At 41.9% G+C, this 24,149-nt stretch overlaps 1 protein-coding gene across 13 annotated transcripts in view; it reads left to right on the top strand.

Annotated features, from left to right (window-relative positions):
* The first annotated feature begins 2,705 nt into the window (after positions 1-2,705).
* The window catches only part of LOC115207563 (inositol 1,4,5-trisphosphate receptor type 1), a 161,159-nt gene continuing 139,715 nt past the window's right edge, over positions 2,706-24,149 (top strand). For all 13 annotated transcript variants that reach the window (XM_029774752.1, XM_029774753.1, XM_029774756.1 and 10 more), the window contains exons 1-3: positions 2,706-2,885; positions 14,737-14,850; positions 23,464-23,534. In XM_029774752.1, coding sequence (XP_029630612.1) covers positions 14,759-14,850; positions 23,464-23,534 — 163 coding nt within the window. In that variant the 5' untranslated portion in view covers positions 2,706-2,885; positions 14,737-14,758. The remainder of the gene's footprint in view (positions 2,886-14,736; positions 14,851-23,463; positions 23,535-24,149) is intronic.

A 24,149-nucleotide genomic window follows, 5' to 3' on the forward strand; every position in this document is an offset into this window, starting at 1 on the left:
TATATTGACTCAGGGGTGTGAATACTTACAGTATGTAAATAAGATATTTCTGCATTTCATTTTCAATACATTTGCATTTCTAAAAACATATTTCCACTTTGTCATTATGGGGTATTGTGTGTAGATGGGTGAGAAAAAAAATCTATTTAATCTATTTTGAATTCAGACTAAAACACAACAAAATGTGGAATAAGTCAAGGGGTATGAATACTTTCTGAAGGCACTGTATTTATGAATCTGAGTGGATGTAAGTGGTGTGATAGTTGATTATGTAAAAATGCTGACATAGTGCGCTGCTGAATTCCAGTGGTAGGTGAAACAATCTGAAACGGTGCTATTTACTGTTGTAAATTATTATATATCGTCGTGGAAAATTGCAAGATTATGTTATAATGGTTGTTTTATTCGACAGAATAGAGTATTCTGTTAACTATTGTGTGTGTTAACTCTACTGACGATGGGCCTCTATGAGATAACACTGACGGAGGAGATTTACAATGTCTTTGGGTGATAAAACCTAAAGAGCATTCCAGAGAACATGAGCTAATGGTTCTGTTCTACACCGTACCAGGAATGAGATTAGAACCTCGTTTTAGGGACCAAACTGAACGATAATTTATAGCAAATGCTATCTGGCTAAGGGATACTCCTTTCTCAATTCTAAAGTCCCTTTGTGAACTGTTCCTAAGATCTGTGGTTCGTCATGTAAGTTGAGAGGGGTGTATCTTGGCTATAAAAGATCTTTGTACTTTTCTGTTGTCACTTTTCAATGGCGCATTATTGAAAGTCAAGTGCTTTTGCAAATCTCTTATTATTAAAGATGTAGTTTAAGTATAACTCTGACTGGTGTGTGAAGTTTGTAACTCTCCTCATTTGGTAATGCAGATATTAGCCACCACAATATCCATTGATTCTTGAAGAATATAAATGCCTCGTGAGCTTAGTTCAACTGTCGTGCCCCATCAGAACCCAAAACATAAGCTTGTTTTACGTCAATGTTTGTAAACAATGTAAATATAAACAAACACTGTATAGATGGATGGTCTGTCCTTGTATCCATTGCTCTGTCTATGAATTTGAGAGTGGTTACATTTCTTCAGGCCAATCCCTCAACTTTCTACCAAAAGAGAAGCGGGGTGTAGCTTTGTTATTGTTTCAACTAAAGATTTTACTTTTAAGGGATCTCAATGTTATTTTTGTTAAAAAATCAACAAGTGAATAAGTGGGATCTGGAAAAAGCCAGAGGAGCACTTAAATTTATTAAATTAATCTGGGAAGTGTTTTACTGGCTTTAATGTTGCATGGATGCTTTTTAATGTTTCAGACAGAATACACTGATTAGTCTGTGTTCTAATTCCAGAAGTAAAAAAAAATAGAAAGACAAGACTTTAATGGGGCATATTAAACTGAACTAGATCACTCACACTATGTCAGAGTTTCAAAACTTGAAAGCAAAGAGAGAGCTTGCTAGCTGAAAGAGAGACAGAAACTAAATTAGCGTGCCGTAACCAAATTGTAATTCCTTTCTCTGGTTGTTTGTTTATGTTCATTGTCCACCATAGCTGAAGATTGTTTTCAAAACACACCATGCTCTCTAAGTTGCAGCATGGTACAATACAGTTGCATTTTTCAGGATATTCCATCAAGGGCAATGAATGATTATCTTTTTCTGTGTGAACAACATACTAGAGGAAATAGACCATGCAGTTTCAATTGTTGAGGTGTCTGACTCGGCTGAATCCTTTTCATAAAACACAATTCATTGAACAGTGTTAGTGACAGAGTTGAAGAGTTTGTGTTTTTGGCAGCAGCGTGTCCACACAATGACTGTGTTTCTCTAATTTCCTTTCTAAGACTGGAATATACAGCATGAGGCCTAGCTATAAGGGAGAGTGAATGTTTTTGACGTTTCTGTTTTTGACATGGAAAACATTTCTATTACAAACAGATACAGTATATAATACGGTCAAAACATCACTCAACCTCAGGGATTTCATCCTCCATCATCATCATGTGCATGGTAAATTTCATGTCATGTGACATGTACAGTACCTCAGATGAACAGGAGGCTGCTGAGGGAATATCGACTAATAATAATGGCCAGAATGGAGCAAATGGAATGTATTTGATACCATTTTCTAATTCTGCTCCAGTCAATAACATGAGCCTGTTCTCCCCAATTAAGGTGCCACCAACCTCCTGTGGTCAGATGTTTTGGCCTATACTACACTAGCTTAGATCAGGAACAGTTTTAAGCCATTAATCTGTTGCTATTCTGATGCTATTTATTCTGATGCTAGACACCCACATAGGTCCAATTGTCTCTGGACAAATCACTGCCAAAAAGAGACGGCACTTTTAGTAGATTGTTCATTAACAATGACACACTTCAGCCTACACTTTAGTCTACAAAGTTATTCATAGTGTCACAGTTTATAATAGAAGGCCTAATACACTTTTAAGCAAAAATGATCAACACAGCAATAACAAAACAGCTCTACACATAAGTCTATTAATATGTCTATTTTTAAATTGCAAACTTCAGTGTCAATATCATACAATGGGTCGCAGCCTACAGGTAGCCTACAGTTTTTATCATTGAAACAACATTTCCCAAACACCACTGCTGCAGTCTATATATAAATATATATATATATATATAAGATATATATATTAGCAAAAGGGGCGTTTCTTCAAAGCGCATGTGGAGGAGGTAAGAAGCGGATTGCCACTGAGGACAAATTCAGCTGTCAGAGAAGCTATGTTCAAACTGGAGTTTCAGTCGGCGATCATGGAATTAAACGAGGACGGCGCAGTGGAAATTCACGTTTGCTGATCCAGCCTGATTCGATAATTTTTTTCGCCTCATTCTTTCTTTTGTGAAGGTAAAGTCCTATGCAGATTCTCACCCTGTAGCATAGTTTTGAGAGGAGCATCATCCTCTAACGTCATACATGAATTGTCAAGGAACCCACGCGTTATAGTCTACCTCGATATAGTAGGCTATGGCTTCTATAGTTTTTAATGCATTGCGTTTTCAAGACCACCAAAATGGGTCTGTATCGTGGAATAAAATCTGAAACTTCAAACGTCAAAATGTTAGATTGTTTTTAGACAAGTGCATTTTGAATGAGCTGTGAGAAATGTCAAGGTGGCCAAGCGATACATTTTTGGTTAATGCGACTCGGTTACATTTGACAGCTTCAGGAAATGAAAGATGTAACAATGTAGCCTAAGCAACAAGCAAAGACTGGCAATGTAGCCTAACAATGTAATGTTAATGTATCAATTGAATATATATATTTTTAAATGGGGTTAGTATAACTACTCATTTTGTTTCATCCTGATGATTCAGGAGCCTATCCCAGACAATTAGCGTTGCCTACATCACTGATAGAATAGGCCAACAAACCAAGAGTAAAAACAAGCATTGTCAGATGGTTGTGATGGAGTCAGTTAGACCTATTTGCTACATTCTACATGGCTACAGTATTCCCTTCTGTTTGGATCATTTTTATATTGGGGATGTTGATGAGGCACAATGGTTTCTCACACTGGGGATTTGGGCAGAATTATTACTAATGGAAAGGCCTGCAGACATTTCCGTTTGGACACTAGGTAATTAGAGTTGTAGGTTTTTCAGAACATTCCGTAAAGAGTGAGGCCTACATAAAAACATTCAGAAGCTATCTTTTTTTTGAGTGTAGGTTTCATATACAGGTAACTGCCAAAAATAAAGGAAACGCCAACATAGTTTCTTAATAGGACGTTAGGCCACCACGAGCCAGAACAGCTTTAATGCACCTTGGCATAGATTCTACAAATCTATTTTACTCTATTGGCGGGATGCGACACCATTCTTCTATGAGAAATTCCATCATTTGGTGTTTTGTTGATGGTGGTGGAAAATGCTGTCTCAGGCGCCACTTTAGAATCTCCCATAAATGTTCAATTGGGTTGAGATCTGGTATGGCCTTGGCATATGGTTTACATTGTTTTCATGCTCATGAAACCATTCAGTGACCACTCGTGCTCTGTGGATGGGGGCATTGTCATCCTATGTGGGCATAGCCATGGTAGCCAAAATAATGGCCTGCCCAGCATTTTTATACATGATCCAAAAAATATGGGATGTTAATTGCTTAATTAACTCAGGAACCACACCTGTGTGGAAGCACCTGCTTTCAATATACTTTATGTCCCTAATTTACTGAATTGTTTCCATTATATTGGCAGGCTACAGATAAGGTAACTATCACTACCCAGCAACCTGCATGAGCTGTGTTGCTTGTTGAAAACTATCATTTGAAATCATTATGATCAAGTTCAGTTGACCTAAACCGAAGTATGAAGGAGGACCTCTGCCCTGTGGCGCAACAGAATTTGAGTATGTCACCATTTCCAATAAAAGGAATACTGTCATTTACTAACTGCCTATGCAAAAGCCCAGGGATATTTACATGTTGAACTGGGGAATAAACTTTGCCAAATGACCTCAGTTAATTAATGCAAAAACAATTGAGATTAGCTTTAGTTCAAAGGTTACACGGTGTCTTGTAGTGCATAGTATAAAAGAGCTCAGCTGGTGATGCATTAAAAACCAAAAAACAAAAACATTTTAAGTGAAAAATTCACATCAGCACCACAATGTCTTTTCCCCCCATGCTCTACCAAGGTTTTCCAACACACAGCTTTGACCTACTACAGTAACTATATTGTACTTCCAACTATGTGTAGGCAGGTTGCTTAGGATTCAAACCTTCTCAAACAGCTTTTATAGAGGAGGTGCTTCCATACTAATGGGATTTGTACCATATACAAGGTTGCATTGGAATCTTCACACACCACAGTAAGACATTATCTCATTACACTACCCTTTTCATGCTTTTTTAATTTTTATTAAATGAAAGCAAGCTTTGCTTTTATACTTACAAGACCATCAGAATGATGTGATTGACAGAGTCAAAAGCCTTGGCCAGGTCGATGAATACAGCTGCACAGTAATGTCTCTTATCGATGGCGGTTATGATATCGTTAAGGACCTTGAGCGTGGCTGATGTGCACCCATGACCGGCTCTGAAACCAGATTGCATAGCGGAGAAGGTACGGTGTGATTCAAAATGGTCGGTAATCTGTTTGTTAACTTGGCTTTCGAAGACCTTAGAGATGCAGGGTAGGATAGATATAGGTCTGTAGCAGTTTGGGTCTAGAGTGTCACCCCCTTTGAAGAGGGGATGACCGTGGCAGCTTTCCAATCTTTGGGAATCTCAGACGATACGAAAGAGAGGTTGAACAGGCTAGTAATAGGGGTTGCAACAATTTCGGCAGATCATTTTAGAAAGAGAGGGTCCAGATTGTCTAGCCCGGCTGTTTTTTTGGGATCCAGATTTTGCAGCTCTTTCAGACCATCAGCTATCTGGATATGGGTGAATGAGAAATAGTGGGGGCTTGGGCGGGTTGCTGTGGAGGGTGCCGGGCAGTTGACCGGGGTAGGGGTAGCCAGGTGGAAAGCATGGCCAGCTGTAGAGAAATGCTTATTGAAATTCTCAATTATAGTGGATTTATCAGTTGTAACAGTGTTTCCTAGCCTCAGAGCAGTGGGTAGCTGGGAGGAGGTGCTCTTATTCTCCATGGATTTTACAGTGTCCCAGAACTTTTTTGAGTTTGTACTGCAGGATGCAAATTTCTGTTTAAAAAAGCTAGCCTTAGCTTTCCTAACTGCCTGTGTATATTGGTTCCTGACTTCCCTGAAAAGTTGCATATCACGGGGGCTATTTGATGCTAATGCAGAACGCCACAGGATGTTTTTGTGCTGGTCAAGGGCAGGTCTGGAGTGAACCAAGGGCTATATCTATTCCTGCTTCTACATTTTTTGAATGGGGCATGCTTATTTAAGATGGTGAGGAAGGCACTTTTTAAAGAACAACCAGGCATCCTCTACTGTCGGGATGAGGTCGATGTCATTCCAGGATACCCCGGCCAGGTCGATTTAGAAAGGCCTGCTCGCAGAAGTGTTTTAGGGAGCGTTTGACAGTGATGAGGGGTGGTCGTTTGATCGCAGACCCATTACGGATGCAGGCAATGAGGCAGTGATCGCTGAGATCTTGGTTGAAAACAGCAGAGGTGTATTTGGAGGGCGAGTTAGTTAGGATGAAATCTATGAGGGTGCCCGTGTTTATGGATTTGGGGTTATATCTGGTAGGTTCATTGATAAGTTGTGTGAGGTTGGGGGCATCAAGCTTAGATTGTAGGATGGCCGGGGTGTTAAGCATGTCCCAGTTTAGGTCACCTAGCAGCACGAGCTCAGAAGATAGATGGGGGGGGCAATCAAATCACATATGGTGTTGAAGGCACAGCTGGGGGCAGAGGGTGGTCTATAGCAAGCGGCAACGGTGAGAGACTTGTTTCTGGAAAGGTTAATTTTTAGAAGTAGGAGCTTGAATTGTTTGGGTACAGACCTGGATAGTAAGCCAGAACTCTGCAGGTTATCTTTGCAGTAGATTGCAACACCGCCCCCTTTGGCAGTTCTATCTTGTCGGAAAATGTTATAGTTAGGGATAGAAATGTCAAGGTTTTTGGTGGTCTTCCTAAGCCAGGATTCAGACACGGCTAGGACATCCGGATTGGTGGAGTGTGCTAGGGCAGTGAATAAAACAAACTTAGGGAGGAGGCTTCTAATGTTAACATGCATGAAACCAAGGCTTTTACGGTTGCAAAAGTCAACAAATGAGAGAGCCTGGGGGATGGGAGTGGAGCTAGACACTGCAGGGCCTGGATTAACCTCTACATCACCAGAGGAGGAGTAGGATAAGGGTACGGCTAAAGGCTAAAAGAACTGGACGTCTAGCACGTTCAGAACAGAGAGTAAAAGAAGCAGATTTCTGGGCACGGTAGAATATATTCAAGGTATAGTAGGATGTGAATACAGTGGGGGTAAACCTGTGCATATAGTGATAATGAAAGAGATATTGTCTCTAGAAATAGCATTTAAACCAGGTGATGTCAATGCGTGTGTGTGGGAGGTGGAACTAAATTGTTAGCCGAGGAGTTTTGAGCAGTGCTAGAGGCTCTACAGTGAAATAAAACAATAGTTACAAACCAAAACAGCAATATACAAGGCATGGTGACGTTAGGGAGAGGCATGTGTAGCCGGGTGATCATAAGAATCCAGTGCGTGGCTTCAGGCAGCTAGCGGCGGGCTAACAGAAAGGCCCAAGAGGGGCGACGCGACGGAGGAAAGTCTGTTGTGGCCTCCTCGTGCAGTTACGTCAGCGGACGGATCAGCAGGGCTCCGTGTGGTAAACCAGGCCAATTGGAAAAGTATGTATAGTGGCCAAAGAAATATGTCCAAAGGGCCTCTTAAGCCAGCAGTCCAATGTGCTTTAGATAGCTAGCAGGCCGCTGATTAGCGGCTGTGCGTTCAGGGGACGTTAGCTGTTATAATTCTAGGTGGGGGGGAAAAAAAAAAAAAATTATATATATATATATATATATATATATAAAATAATTGGTTCAGAGCTTGCGGTAGGAATCCGGAGATATGGAGAAGAATAAGTCCGACTAGCTCTGGTTTGAGTCGCGCTGTACAGACTGGCGAGAGTTGTCCGGGATAAAGGTAGCTGATGACCGCTAGCAAAGGATAGCTGACTGCTAGCTAGTAGCTTCGGAATGTATTCGATGGGCCTCGTAAGCTAACAGTCCGTTGTGCTCTAGACAGCTAGCATTCAGGGGACGTTAGCTGCGTAGGTCGGAAGATGAGAAGGTTCAGAGCTTGCGGTAGGAATCCGGGGATATGGAGAGAAAAATAGGTCCAGTATGCTCTGGTTGAATCGCGTTGTACAAACTGGCGAGAGCTTTCCGAGCTAACGGTTAGCTGATGACTGTTAGCTGGCTAGCTTATGTTGGAGATTCCAGTAATAGAGGTAGAGAAAAATACTTTAAAGAAAAAGCAGGTCCACACCACATTGGGTGAGGCGGGTTGCAGGAGAGTATTTTTGAAGTAAGGGGTTGGAAAGATATGCGAAGAAAAATATTGATATATATATATATATATATATATATATATACATACATACATACATACATACATACATACATACATACATACATACATACATACATACATACATACATACATACATACATACATACATACATACATACATACATACATACATACATGGGACACGACAGGACGAAGGACAAAGACGTCTGAAAGCTACGCCATCTTGGAATATCTTGAAACTTGTGTTTCAAACATGGTTCTACTTTATAAATTGCTGTGCTGATCAATGGACAGTTCATTACCTCTGTCAAAATAATATGTAGCTTAAAGTTATGTTTGTACTTGTATTTCTTTTTGCAATAAAGATGGTGTCCCTACAATAATACACATTTACAATAGGCCTATATCTAAAAATACATAAAGCCAAAGAATGTATGAATATTAACTGGTATACATAATTTTAATAGCGGAACACTAAGTCTATTATCCTTTCGAAGAGTATAAATGAGGCTGTTTGAGAAGGTTGGAATCCTAAGCAACCTGCCTACACATAGTCTGAAGTACATTACCAACATAGCTACTGTAGTAGGTCAAAGCTGTGTGCTGGAAAACCTTGGTTGAGCATGGGTGGAATAGGCTTTGTGGTGCTCATGTGAATTTCCTTTTTCGGCTTCAGACCGATGCCTATTCTCACTTAAATTGTAGTTTTTTTGTTTATAATTTCCATGGTTTTTAAACTGGAAGGTTACTATTATACAACATTTATAATACAGCTTAACACATGCTCTCCCTGTGAACCCTCACAATGTTGTGCGTTTTATATTTTATTTATTGAATATCCCAGCTCATAATCCTACTGATCATTGCTCAAAGCAAATTGGCGGAAGCAAGGAAACAAAGACTGAAGCAAATATTTACTATGTGATTACACAATGTTGCTGGCTAGATGGATGAGCTGTTATCATCGGAAGGGTTCTGAAATATTATTTCTCGCCAAGGCGAGGTGTGACTGGATATATCATAGTCATCCTCCTCGGTGGAAGTGACTTGGGACAGACCTGGTGCGTTAGATGCAAGTTGATTTTGGAAGTAGTCCAGCTGAATTCTCCCCGGGACAACGGTGATCTACTCTGACAGCACACAGTGGAGGAATTAGATGTTCCAGTACGACGAGGACATCAACAAGCACATAGAGATGGCCAGACGCTCTGTCAACCAGCTGGTGTTTGCGTTTCTCTGTGACAGGTGCATGCCCACAATCCTCCACTCAGACATAAAACACTGTGTCCCTGGGAAGTACCGTAGGGATGGCGTGCATCTCACGGATGATGGAAATGACCTCTTCCATAAGAGTCTGAGAGCTGGGCCCGTATCCACAAAGTGTCTCCAAGTAGACAATTGGTGAAAATAAAAGCTATGCATGAAGCCTCTTCAGTAATAAGTCACACCTAGTTGACAGCTATTTAGGACACCTCATGTGCTGTCCTAACCAATTCATGAAGAGTTACCAGCAGGTGTCTTGATAGTAGAAAAAGGCAGAGATTCAGTGGTTCCTGCACCATAGACAGGCAATTGCTTTGGAGTTGAAGGAATGTTTTGATATTTCTATATGATCTGCCCAAAAATAATCTGGACCTACATGCAACAGTACCGCTTGCACCTTTGACAATGATTTCTTATGAGGCCTTATTCTCATGACACATGCCTAAATACTTACAACCACTAGACTAATAAATAGTAAACTTTTCTTTCAATTATATCATTAAGCTGCATGTTATTTCAAGCAGAATATCACGTTATTAAAGATGCCAAAAACAGTCATGCCTATAAGTGGGTAATTGAAAACATTTAATTGCGTTTGGGTAAAAATTATACACCTTTCAAACGTTTTATGCAACATCGGCAAGTAACTACTGTGCCAAAGTACTGTAAGCAAAGTGATCGTTTTCAGGCGAAAATGATATCAAGCTTTTTACCATTGCAACATTTGATGTACAGTCACATTCACCGTGGTTGTCTGAAGCCTGCTATAAATTTCGCAGCTGGCAATGCCTCATCGCGATTGTTTTTATTCCCCATAATTTGCTATGAGCCGTCATCACTAATGGGCCGTCATCACCATCTTTCCTTTGCGGTACCTCAAACTGTCATTACTACCAGCTGACAGTTGATTTTACTCCTGGCTCAGAGTTTGTCTGAGCAGTGACTTAACATCATCCTAAAACCTGCTCTGGGTTTTTTTTTTGTCTTAACTGGGTTTAACAGGATTCTTAGGACCTTTTCTGAGACGCTTTGTGGAGACGGGCCCTGGTCTCTCCTCCGTTCTAGCAAGATGAACGCAGTAGTACACACCACACACTGCCATGTATCTGCCTCTCCAGAAACCCAAAGGCTTTTTAGAGCCATCTAATGAATTCAAATAAGTGGGTGTGTGTCGGGAGGGGCTGTTAAAACTATTTAAATAAACAATTTTCAAAATACTCCCACACCGATCTCGACAAACTATTTCTGTATGGACCTCGCTTTGTGCATGGGGGCATTCCCCAAATTGTTGCCACAAAATTGTACGCACAGAATCGTCTAGAATGTCATTGTATGCTGTAGTGTTAAGATTTTTCTTCACTGGAACTAACCCGAACCATGAGAAACAGCCCCAGACCATTATTCTTCATCCACCAAACTTTGCAGTTGGCGTTTACATTGGGTCAGGTAGCGTTCTTCTGGCATGTGCCAAACCCAGATTCGTCAGTCGGACTGCCAGATGGTGAAGCGTGATTCATCACTCCAGAGAATGCGTTTCCACTGCTCCAGAGTCCAATGGCTGCAAGCTTTACACCACTCCAGCCAACGCTTGGCACTGCGCATGGTGATCTTAGGCTCGGCTGTGGAAACCCATTTCATGAAGCTCCCGACGAACAGTTCTGGTGCTTCCAGAGGCAGTTTGGAGCGCGGTAGTGAGTGTTGCAACCGAGGTCAGATGATTTTAACGCACTACGTGCTTCAGAACTCGGCAGTCCCGTTCTGTGAGCTTGTCGACTACCATTTCGCAGCTGAGCCGTTGTTGCTCCTAGAAGTTTCCACTACACAATAACCACACTTACAGTTGACCAGGGTAGCTCTAGCAAGGCAGAAATCTGATGAACTGACTTGTTGGAAAGGTGGCATCCTATGACGGTGCCATGTTGAATGTACTGAGCTCTTCAGTACGGGCCATTCTACTGCCAATGTTTGCTATGGAGATTTGTCGGTAATGGGTGTGGTTGAAATTGCCGACTCCATTAATTTGGAGTGGTGTCCACATACTTTTGGCCATGTAGTGTATCTCCTTCTTGAGGCAAACCCACATTGTTCTGATCCACAGGCGGGAACTCTAACCATTTCTACTATTAATCCTGTTCTTAACACATTCACTTCGACAGACCATTTAAACGTCTGGAAGCGTTTGTTCCAAAATTATTTTCTTCATTCACTCAGTAATAATTGCACATTTATTTTTCTTGCTTGGTTAAAATACAATAGTCTAAAATAGTTTTGTTGAAAACAGACTTATTTAGTCACGTAGTTAACCAAGGTAGCAAGCATTACATTTTCTTTTGACTGCAAGCTTCTGCGACCTGAGCTCATAGCGTTTCGTATTATTCCTGGACACTCCATTTAGTATGATATGTTATGTTTCGTATGGGTGTATTAACTTGTGGATGACCATCATTCATTGTGTATGATATGTTACAAATTAAAATTTGTATATGTTACGAAATGCACGAATTCCAATTCGTACAGAATGTTACGAATTTCCAATACGTACGATACGTTACGAATTACAATTTGTTGTGGCTAATGTTAGCTAGGTGGATAACGTCAGCTAGGTAAGGGTTAGGAGTTATGTTAAAGGGATGGCTAACATGCTAAGTAGCTAAAAAGTAGTAAGTAGTTGCAAGGCTGGTAATTAGCTAAAATGCTAAAGTTGCTTGACATTCGTATTATACGCCCATCTGCTCCATTTTGATCCCGGCCTCCTACAAACAAAGACTGAAGAAGGAAGTTCTGGTAATCAGGTCTGTACAACGCTGGTCTGACCAATCAGAATCCTTCCACCAAAACTGTGTTGAGCACGTGGACTGGAGTATGTTCCGGGTCACCTGGGTATTTTTTATTTAACCTTTATTTAACTAGGCAAGTCAGTTAAGAACAAGTTCTTTTTTTACAATGATGGCCTAGGAAGAGTGGGTTAACTGCCATGTTCATGGGCAGAACGGCAGATTTTTACCTTGTCAGCTCAATCTAGCAATCTTTCGATTACTTGCCCAACGCTCTAACCACTAGGCTACCTGCCGCCCTTATAACATCAATGAATACACCAACTCAGACACCGGATAAAAAAAAAATGCATAGATGTGATACCAATGGTTTCTTCTAAAACTTACCCGAATCAAAAAATGTGGACTGTGGACCAGACGGCATCCCTAGCTGTGCCCTTAGCGCATGTGCAGACCAGCTAGCTGTTGTGTTTTCGGACATTTTCAATCTCTCTCTAGCTCAGGCCGTTATCCCACCTGTTTCAAGATGTCCGCTATCATCCCCATGCCCAAGAAAGGGAAAGTAACTGAACTGAATGACTACTGACCCTTAGCACTCACTTCCGTCATCATGAAGTGCTTTGAGAGTCAAAGACCACATCACCTCCTTCCTTCCCGACACACTCAACCCTCCGAAGAAGATCATCAATTCTCCCCAATTCCGTCACTCAGATCCTGGCAATACAGACATTCTACTCTGCCCCCACCCCAATGGACATTTTATCATGCTGAATAGCCACCACTACTCCTTTCCCCCCCTCCCTGCCTTTCAATGGACAATTACCCTGCCCACACCCCAACGTACATTTATATTTAAGCAATAAGGCCCACGGAGGTGTGGTATATGGCAAATATATTCATGGCGAAGGTCTGTTCTTAAGCATGATGCAATGCGGAGTGCCTGGACACAGCCCTTAGCCGTGGTATACTGTATCACAAACCCCAGAGGTGCCTTATTGCTACTATAAACTGGTTACCAATGTAATTAGAGCAATAAAAATAAATGTTTCGTCATACCCGTGGTATACGGTCTGATATACCATGGCTTTCAGCCAATCAGCATCCAGAGCTCAAACCATCAGTCACATTGTCACTGTAAAGTCCATGGAGAATAAGAGCACCTCCTCCCAGCTGCCCACTGCACTGAGGATAGGAAACACTGTCACCACCGATAAATCCACGATAATTTCAATAAGCATTTTTCCACGGCTGGCCATGCTTTCCACCTGGCTACCCCTACCCCGGCCAACATCTCAGCACCCCCTGCAGCAACATCTCAGCACCCTACCCCGGCCAACACCCCTACAAACGAGCTTCAACGCCATACAACACTCCTTCCATGGCCTCCAACTGCTTTTAAATGCTAGTAAAACTAAATGCATGCTCTTCAACCGATTGCTGCCCGCACCCTCCCACCCGACTAGTATCACTACTCTGGACGGCTCTGACCTAGAATATGTGGACAACTACAAATACTTAGGTGTCTGGTTAGACTGTAAACTCTCCTTCCAGACTCATGTTAAGCATCTCCAATCCAAAGTTAAATCTAGAATCGGCTTCCTATTTTGCAGCAAAGCCTCCTTCACTCATGCTGCCAAACATACCCTCGTAAAACTGACTATCCTACTGATCCTTGACTTTGGCAATGTCATTTACAAAATAGCCTCCAACGCTCTACTCAGCAAACTGGATGTAGTCTATCACAGTGCCATCCGTTTTGTCATCAAAGCCCCATATACTACCCACCACTGCGACCTGTATGCTCTCGTTGGCTGGCCCTCACTGCATATCTGTCGCCAAACCCACTGGCTCCAGGTCATCTATAAGTCTTTGCTAGGTAAAGCCCTTATCTCAGCTCACTGGTCACCATAGCAACACCCACCCGTAGCACGCGCTCCTGCAGGTATATTGCACTGGTCATCCCCAAAGCCAACACTTCCTTTGGCCGCCTTTCCTTCCAGTTCTCTGCTGCCAATGACTGGAACAAATTGCAAAAATCTCTGAAGCTGGAGAGTTATATCTCCCTCACTAACTTTAAGCATCCGCTGTCAGAGCAGCTTAACAATCACTGTACATGTACACAGCCAATCTGTAAATGGCACACCCAACTACTTGATCCCCGTATTATTACTTACCCTGTTGCTCTTTTGCACCCCAGTATCTCTACTTGTACATCATTATCTGCACATCTATCACTCCAGTATTAATGCTAAATTGTAATTTTTCTTTTCTATTGTGTCATTGACTGTACGTTTGTTTGTGTAACTCTGTTGTTTTTGTCGCACTGCTTTGCTTTATCTTGGCCAGGTCGCAGTTGTAAATGAGAACTTGTTCTCAACTGGCCTACCTGGTTAAATTAAGGTGAATTTAAAAAAAAAAAAAAAAATGTTGTAAATGCGTGTGTAATATATATATATTTTTTTTTCATTCACACCTGCACAGAGCTTAAGAATTTTACTGTACACTGCAACTAGGCATGAGACGAAATAAAAAATCTATCTATATTAACAATGGTGTACATTGGAACCGCTATGTAATTACATGGTAATGGCTGTAGGCCTATAGGTTAAATATGCAGTATTTATCAGGGTAAATGACTGTACATCTGTGTGGTATATTTATCACACTAACTCTTGTCTGTTCCATCTTTTCCAGGCACAGTCCAGGGTGAGGCAACATGTCAGACAAGATGTCCAGTTTCCTCCACATAGGGGACATCTGCTCTCTCTATGCAGAGGGCTCCACGAGTGGATTTATCAGCACTTTAGGGTATGTCTGTCTGCCTACTGTTATACTGCTGCATATGAATCCAATCCCTCTCAACTTGAAAGACGCACATGCTCATAGATTCATTTCTGTCACAGTACACATCCAAGGTCAGACACGGGTTTGTGTACATTTACACATAAACATGCACATACGCACAGAGCCAGGTACCAGCGAAATAATGAACCTGGTTGGTGTTTGGGGCCAGGGAGACAGCTGGAACTGTCAAATAATGTAGGGGTTTATTTAACGGCTTAGACGGAGTCATGGCTTTTATTTCACAAACTTTAATAAGGTTTGCTCTAGTGTTATTAGCAGAATAAACCCTTACTCATTGCATTGTTATTAAAGTAATGCCATTTCATACCGGTTTCAGCTGATGTGGTGGAGCATATAATAAGAAAAGCTAGATTGCGGAATGCTTGTCATTGAGGTAATAATGTTCTATGCCCTTAGAAGACATTTTTAGAAATGGCAAGGGAGAGAGTGTTTGGAGCTGGAGAGAGTGTTTGGAGCTGGAGAGAGTGTTTGGAGCTGGAGAGAGTGTTTGGAGCTGGAGAGAGTGTTTGGAGCTGGAGAGAGTGTTTGGAGCTGGAGTGTGAGAGGCAGAGGTCACGGAACATTTTTGGAGTCCAGCTGAGGATGTAGAATAGCAGTGGAGAGGGAGGACTGAGGACACAGAAGTGAGGGGGTTAAACGCGAAGGAGAGAGCGAGGGGGAGGAGAAAGTGAAACAGTAGGGACGGTGAGTGTCAGGGAAGAGAGGAATGTGTTTGAACAAGTGAAATGTTATATTGAATTGTATAGTGTCTGTGGGATACAGAGAAGGTGATGTGTTGGCTGTCCTTTTTGTTTCTCTTCCAAGTTGTACCATTAGTAAAACCATGAAATGATGGTCGTAAGTGGCTTAATAACCTCTTACATCTAGATGTTCCGCTAGCGGAACGCCTCACCAATATCCAATGGTATAGCGTGGCGCAAATTACAAATGCCTAAAAAATGCTATTACTTCAATTTTTCAAACATATGACTATTTTACACCATTTTAAAGACAAGACTCTCCTTTATCTAACCACATTTTCCGATTTCAAAAAGGTTTTACAACGAAAGCAAAACATTAGATTATGTCAGGAGAGTACCCAGCCAGAAATAATCACACACCCATTTTTCAAGCTAGCATATATGTCACAAAAACCAAAACCACAGCTAAGTGCAGCACTAACCTTTGATCTTCATCAGATGACACTCCTAGGACATATACAATACATGGATGTTTTGTTCAATCAGGTTCATATTTATATCAAAAACCAGCTTTTTACATTAGCATGTGACGTTCAGAACTAGCATACCCACGGAAACTTCCTGTGAATTTCCAAAATTACTCACGATAAACGTTCACAAAAAACATAACAATTATTTTAAGAATTATAGATACAGAACTCCTTTATGCAATCGCGGTGTCCGATTTTAAAATGGCTTTTCGGTGAAAGCACATTTTGCAATATTCTGAGTAGATAGCCCGGCCATCACGGCTAGCTATTTTGACACCCACCAAGTTTGGCACTCACCAAACTCAGATTTACTATAAGAAAAATTGGATTACCTTTGCTGTTCTTCGTCAGAATGCACTCCCAGGACTTCTACTTCAACACCCAATGTTGTTTTGGTTCCAAATAATCCATAGTTATATCCAAATAGCTGCGTTTTGTTCTTGCGTTCAAGACACTATCCGAAGGGTGACGCGCCGGCGCTTATCGTGACAAAAAAATTCAAAATATTCCATTACCGTACTTCAAAGCATGTCAAACGCTGTTTAAAATCAATTTTTATGTGATTTTTCTCGTAAAATAGCGATAATATTCCAACCGGGAGACGTTTGTATCCGTTCAAACACTGAAATAAGAAAATGGAGTCTTCACATGCACGCGCGGACCAGTGTCATTGTTCTCAGAAGGAGCACTCTCCAAAACCCCTACTGTTTTTCGCTTAGAGACTGCCGAGTTATCATTCCACGTTCTGGCGCCTTCTGAGAGCCAATGGGAGCCTTAGAAAATGTCACGTTACAGCAGAGATCCTGTATTTTCGATAAAGAGGCTACAGAAGGCCAAGAAATGGTCAGACAGGGCACTTCCCATATAGAATCTTCTCAGGTTTTGGCCTGCCATATGAGTTCTGTTATACTCACAGACACCATTCAAACAGTTTTAGAAACTTTAGGGTGTTTTCTATCCAAATCTACTAATTATATGCATATTCTAGTTTCTGGGCAGGAGTAATAACCAGATTAAATCGGTATGTTTTTTTATCCGGCCGTGAAAATACTGCCCCCTATCCTAAACAGGTTCAATTATTTTGCTTCCTGTGTTTGAATTTAAATATTGAGAGCTTATGCTGTATACATTATACAGAAGCGATTGCTCAAATTAAACTGTACATTTTAACTCGTCCTTCCATCTATGTGATCACACCCATTTAACAGCATTTCACGCCTAAACTTTCATCACGGCTCAGTGAGGGTTGAGGGAGATCATTGACTGAAGCATGAGCTGAATTCACAACAAGGCTGATGGGCTTGACAACACTTCAGCCTCTAGTTCTCTGGCGTCAGAGCTGCGAAACTGCCTCGTCTCCTTCCTGTTCCTCCCTTCTATTTTCTGCTGTTTGTTGTTCTTTTCCCTCAGTGAAAATGAACACGGTATCTGTGTTTCCATCTCCACTCTTAGCCTCCTTTTTAGCATTGTGATCTATGCCTCTTAATCATACGTCGTCACTATCTGGCCCTCTGCTGGGGCCCCATTCAAGCCTTGCCCTGCCATCTCTCAAGAAGCTCCTGCTCTTACACAAATTGCGTATCCAGGCTATGGAAACAAATGTGTGCATGGCTTTGAAGAGCAGCACCTTGACCATACGCGGTTGTCAAGACGCCAGCCTGGTAATCACTTTTTTTCTCCCTCTGGTCCCCTCTCTGTTGTGGTGGCCCTCTGTTAGGAGATGAGCTGAAGGGAAGGAGCTATATTTAGCAACAGCAGGCAGTGTACAGGAGGCTGTGATACTGTTGGTTGTCTCTGTGTATCATACTGACCATTATAAAGCTTTGGAATGAGCCACCTGGTCTGCAGCTGGTTTTGAGAGGACTGTTCTGTTCACTACTGTATCAGGGGCCTATAGTCTGGCCTGGGCTGGCTGCTTCCTGGAGCACAGAGCAAGACTGCTGCTCTTTGCTGATTTTACATTGATGTTATTACACCTCTTTACATTATTACACCTCTTTACAGGCTCTGCTTAGAAATTCAGTTGAATGACGTCTAGCATTTTCCTTTTAGTGTGTAGGCTGTATTGTTCTGTAGGACATTATTATATTGTTTAAATGATACATTTATCCATGATCAGTACAATGCAGTGCATCCATGTGATGCATGGACAAGATACTAGTAAATTAAACCAATAGCCTAAACTATCGTAACCCAATTCATTTCCTTTGGGGATGTGCTTACAGTGTGTTTTTATTTAAACAATATGATAATGTCCTACAATACATAGCCTGCACAGGCTATAAATGGAAAATGCTGACTGGACTGGCTCCAGAACCCCATCGAGGTGTCATATTTATCTTTCCGACTACCTGCCAAGCATCCTGTGTTTTGCAGCCAGGAGTAAATCTGAGGCCTGTAATGGACTGAGCTTTTATGAAATGAATTATTCCATGGGTGTTATACCTGTGTAGTAACACTGTAAATACTATAGTAACAGCATTGTAGTTACATATTATTTTAATAAGTGCTTTGGGTGTGCTTTATAATGACAAATGGAGTTGAGTGTTTTGCTTCTACACAAGTAGAATAAGGAACGGTCTCTATTCCTCTTGTGTAATTACAATAAACATTCAACTCCATAACTGTTATTAGTTAACAATACTATGTAAAATGTCAATACAACGTTGTGCCTTGTGTAATGTGTTGCTACACAGGTATAAGAGCAACAACTCTGATTTAAAATATCAGACACCAATAGTGTTAATGGCTCAGCAGAATGCTCCAAGAATGATGATCCATATGAGGACTTAGTCCCATTCTTGCATTGCTGCACCAAAATAGGAATCAGACAGAGAGCGGTCCTCTGTAGCTTAGTTGGTACACAATGACGCTTGCAACGCCAATATAGTGGGTTTGATTCCCCGGACCACCTGTACGTAAAATGTATTAATGCGTGACTGTACAGATGTAGGATCTTACACTGAACAAAAAATACATGCAACAATTTCAAAGATTTTACTGAGTTACGGGTCATGTAAGGAAATCAGTCATTTGAAATAAATTGATTAGGTCCAAATCTATGGATTTCAAGTGACTGGGAGTACAGATATGCATCTGTTGGTCACAATATGCATCTGTTGGTCACAGATGCCTTAAAAAAAAGGTAGGGGTGTGGATCAGAAAACCAGTCAGTATCTGTTACCACCATTTGTCTCATGCAGCGCAACACATTTTCCTTCGCATACTCTTAGAAAAAAGGGTTCCAAAAGGCTTCTTTGTGTGTCCCCATAGGAGAACCCATTCTGGCTCCTCTGTGGAAAGGGTCCTACCTGGAACCAAAATGGGTTCTCCTATGGGAACACCCAAAGAACCCTTTTGGAACCAGCGTGCCACTGGCCATCAAAGGTGAACATTTGCCCACTGAAGTCGTTTATGACGCCGAACTGCAGTCAGGTGAGGATGATGAGCAAGCAGATGTGCTTCCCTGAGACGGTTTCTAACAATCTGTGCAGAAATTCTTCGGTTGTGCAAACCCACAGTTTCATCAGCTGTCCGGATGGCTAGTCTCAGACCATCCCGCAGGTGAAAAAGGCGGATGTGGAGGTCCTGGGCTGGCGTGGTTAAACGTGGTCTGCGGTTGTGAGGCCGGTTGAACTTATTGCCAAATTCTCTAAAACAACATTGGAGGCAGCGTATGGTAGGGAAATTTACATTAAATTATCTGGCAACAGCTCTGGTGGACATTTCTGTGGTCAGCATGCCAATTGCAGATTCCTTCTAAACTGGAGATGTCTGTGACATTGTGTTGTGTGACAAAACTGCACATTTTAGAGGTGCCTTTTATTGTCCCCAGCACAAGGTGTACTACCTGTGTAATGATTATGCTGTTTTAATTGGCTTTTTGATATGCCACACAGGTGGATGGATTATTTTAACAAAGGGGAAATGCTCACTAACAGGGATGTAAACAAACTTGTGTACCAAATTTGAGAGAAGCTTTTTGTGCATATGAAACATTTGTGATCTTTTATTTCAGCTTATGAAACATGGGACCAACACTTTACACGTTACGTTTATATTTTTGTTCAGTATAATTTGAGCCAGTTTACTACAGCAGGAAAATAATCCTGCAGCAACAGGAAATGGAAATTATGTGGATTATAATTACTGGAATAGTTTGTAGGGGTTGATACATTTTTTGTTGTTGGGGCAAATCAAATCTGAAATTTCAAAGTGGTAATTACTAACTTTAGTTTTTTTCAAAACTCAAATACACTACAAGTTTGCATTTCACTTTGGATAAAAGCATCTGTTAAATGAGATATATTAGAGTGCTTGATGAATGCCAATCACAGATGTTCAGGTGTTCAAATTCCAAGTGCCTCTATCAATTCAGCTGTGTTTTCTTAAGTTTCTTAAGGCTCAATGGATTTAGATGTATGGAGTTAGGCTAAATGTGAATAGCCATGTATTAGTAATAATAATGCAAGATAATCTAGAGCCCTTGAAACCTGAGAGTTTTAACCACCTAAAAGCTTTATTTACAGGCACAGCCCCAATCCTTTAATATTCCTCATTTCACCAGCTTCTCCCAAACCAAATATTTATTTTCATAATACCCCCTTAATACACATTTCAGCCAGGAATTCAGAGGAAATTTCAGCCAAAGCTGTTCTTGCTCTGTTTATTTTTAGCTCAGGTGTGGTTTAGTTCTGAGTGAGCAGACTGGCTTAGTATTGCTATTAATGCCTTTACAGCAGGTAGAGGATGAAACATAGTTCATCCACTAATTAGACTGCTTGATTTCAGGCCTTTATGTCCTTATACTGTAGGTACTCTCAATGTGCGGCTGTGCCCTGCACGGCCAATATTGGGCATACTGAGTTTGATGGACAGTTCCCACAGCAATCTGGCTTCTACAACTCTTGACCAATAATCTTGTTGATACAATGAAGTAGTGCCATTATGCACTGTGATGCTGATTGGTGATGCATGCAGGGTTAACATAGTCTGTCTGCCACCTAACTCCAAGTCCTCCTGACTTCAGAGTCTGGAAAGGCTCTTTTGATGTTGTCTGCACGATGGGTCGATAAGGATAACACCGTGCCACCGACGCGGCCAGCTACCAAGGACTGGGCTCTCCTTCCCCGTGGCCGACGTGAGTAAGACAGTTAAACGTGTTACCCCCCGCAAGGCTGCTGGCCCAGATGGCATCCCTAGCCACATCCTCAGAGCATGCGTAAACACACCAGCCAGCTGGTCTGTTTACAGACATATTCAATCTCTCCCTATCACAGCCTGCCATCCCCACATGTTTCAAGATGGCCACCATTGTTTCTGTACCCAAGAATGCAAAGGTAACTCTACACGACTAGCGCCCCGTAGCACTCACTTCTGTCATCATGAAGTGCTTTGAGAGACTAGTCAAGGATCATATCACCTCCACCTTACCTGTCACCCTAGACCCACTTCAATTTGCTTACCGTCCCAATAGGTTCACAGATGATGCAATCGCCATCACACTGCCCTATCCCATCTGGAGGAATACCTATGTAAGAATCTGTTCATTGACTATACAGTAGCTCAGCATTCAACACAATAGTACCCTGCAAGCTGATCATTAAGCTTGAGACCCTGGGTCTGAACCCCGCCCTGTGCAATTGGTTCCTGGACTTCCTGACGGCCGTCCCCAGGTGGTGAAGGTAGGAAACAACAGCTCCACTTCGCTGATCCTCAACAAAGGGGCCCCACAAGGGTGTGTGCTCAGCCCCCTCCTGTACTCCCTGTTTACCCATGACTGTGTTGGCCAAGCACGCCTCAAACTCAATCATCAAGTTTGAGGACGACACAACCTTAGAAGGCTTGATTACCAACAATGACGAGACAGTCTACAGGGAGGAGTTGAGGGCTCTGGGAGTGTGGTGTCAGAAAATAACCTCCCACTCAACGTCAACAGATTATTGTGGACTTCAGCAGAGGGAGCACCCCCCTATCCACATCGATGGGACAGCAGTGGAGAAGGTGGAAAGTTTTTTTAAGTTCCTCAGCGTACATATCACTGACCAACTGAAATGGTCCACCCACACAGACAGTGTGGTGAAGAAGGCACAACAGCGCCTCGTCAACCTCCAGGAGGCTGAAGAAATTTGGCTTGGCACCTAAAACCCTCACAAACTTTTACAGATGCACAATTGAGAGCATCCTGTCGGGTTTCATCACCACCTGGTACGGCAACTGCACCGCCCGCAACCGCAAGGCTCTCCAGAGGGCGGTGCAGTCTGCTCAACGCATCACTGAGGGTGAACTACCTGCCCTCCAGGACACCTACAGCACCCGATGTCACAGGAAAGCCCAAAATATCATCAAGGACAACCACCCGAGCCACTGCCTGTTCACCCCGCTTTCATACAGAAGGAGAGATCAGTACAGGTGCATAAGAACTGGGACTGAGAGACTGGAAAACAGCTTCTATCTCAAGGCCATCAGACTATTAAATAGCCATCGCAAGCACAGAGGCTGCTGCCTACATACACAGACTTGAAATCATTGGCCACTTTAATAAATGGAACACTAGTCACTTTTAATAATGTCACTTTAGTAATGTTTACATATCTTGCATTACTTATCTCATATGTATATACTGTATTGTATACTATTTACTGTATCTTAGTCTATGCCGCTCTGACATTGCTTGTCCATATATTTATATATTCTTAATTCCATTCCTTTACTTATATTTGTGTGTATTGTTAGATATTGCTGCACTGTTGGAACTAGAAGCACAAGCATTTCGCTACACCCGCAATAACACGTGTATGTAACCAATACAATTTGATTTGATAATGATTGGTTTTCATTTGTCTTTCTCACTCAAACATCTACATGGACAGCCACACATAGCCCAGAGCACCCTTCAAATACAGTTGTTGTGTTTTCAAATCCAATCAACGTGAGGTCTCAACCCCCCCAGAAAAAGAAAACGTCTAAGAGAACCAATCAAAGCTCATTATGAAATAATCACAAATCTGGGCAAATATTGCATTTACAACGGCCTCCAGTCCAGACCGGTGTGTCAGCTCTCCCTCGCTGACCATGTGAGTTACATCAGCCAGGCTAGGAGTAGCATAGATCAAATATAGGTTGTAGTTATGAGTAAAAGAGGTTTATAATCCAGATGGAGATTATATTGAGTGACTCAACAGCATTGTTTGTGCTGTGTGTATGCACGTGTATCAGTAGCATTCACTGCTCAGAATGAAACTTGTGGCTGATGTATTGTTTGTCTGTTTCTGCAGGCTAGATGTATGTGTAGTTAGAGGGATGAGTGTTTGATTGACAGCTGTCATTGCTCCTCCTGTTCCCAGGCTTGTGGATGACCGCTGTGTGGTACAGCCAGACACAGGGGACCTCAACAACCCGCCCAAGAAGTTCAGAGGTAATGAGTACACCCCTTCTATCACTCTGTTCAGGCTGCTGTTCAAATGCAAGCGTCCAACCCATACTGTGGGATCAGAGTCAGCAAGGAGTTATGGCATTGATTCATGTGACCTTTTTTCACTGTAGTTTCCTCTCTTAGTCCAACATCTGCTCAGATGTCATTACAATGGATATGATGTCAGCTGGAAAAAGCCTTGTAGAATCTCTTCCAACTCTGAAGCCATCATTGCAAGAGGATTATAACTAAGTACTGTGGGTTTAACCCAGTGGTTTGTGCTCCATGTAAGCATTAGATCAGTAGTTGACACTGAGGAGATTTAAAAGGTATGTTGAGACATGGAGCCATGACCCCTGATCCTTTGTTATGACATGTGAACTGATGCCTGTGGAAATGAAACACTACTGAAGCTAATTAACCTTGTTTTCTCCTGCCTCCCCTCACTGAAATGTGGCACTAGACTATACTACAGTACAGGCTACATTACAGTACAGTTAATACACCACATTGTGTCACCTAGTGAGAGGCCGGTACCCTGTGTTGACTCTGGTGAGGGTGGTTAACTCTGATGCCCTTTGTAATTTCACCACTAAACTAACATTTTCCTCCATATTA

The sequence above is a fragment of the Salmo trutta genome, chromosome 14 (genome assembly GCF_901001165.1).
Source record: "Salmo trutta chromosome 14, fSalTru1.1, whole genome shotgun sequence".
Taxonomy (NCBI): domain Eukaryota; kingdom Metazoa; phylum Chordata; class Actinopteri; order Salmoniformes; family Salmonidae; genus Salmo; species Salmo trutta.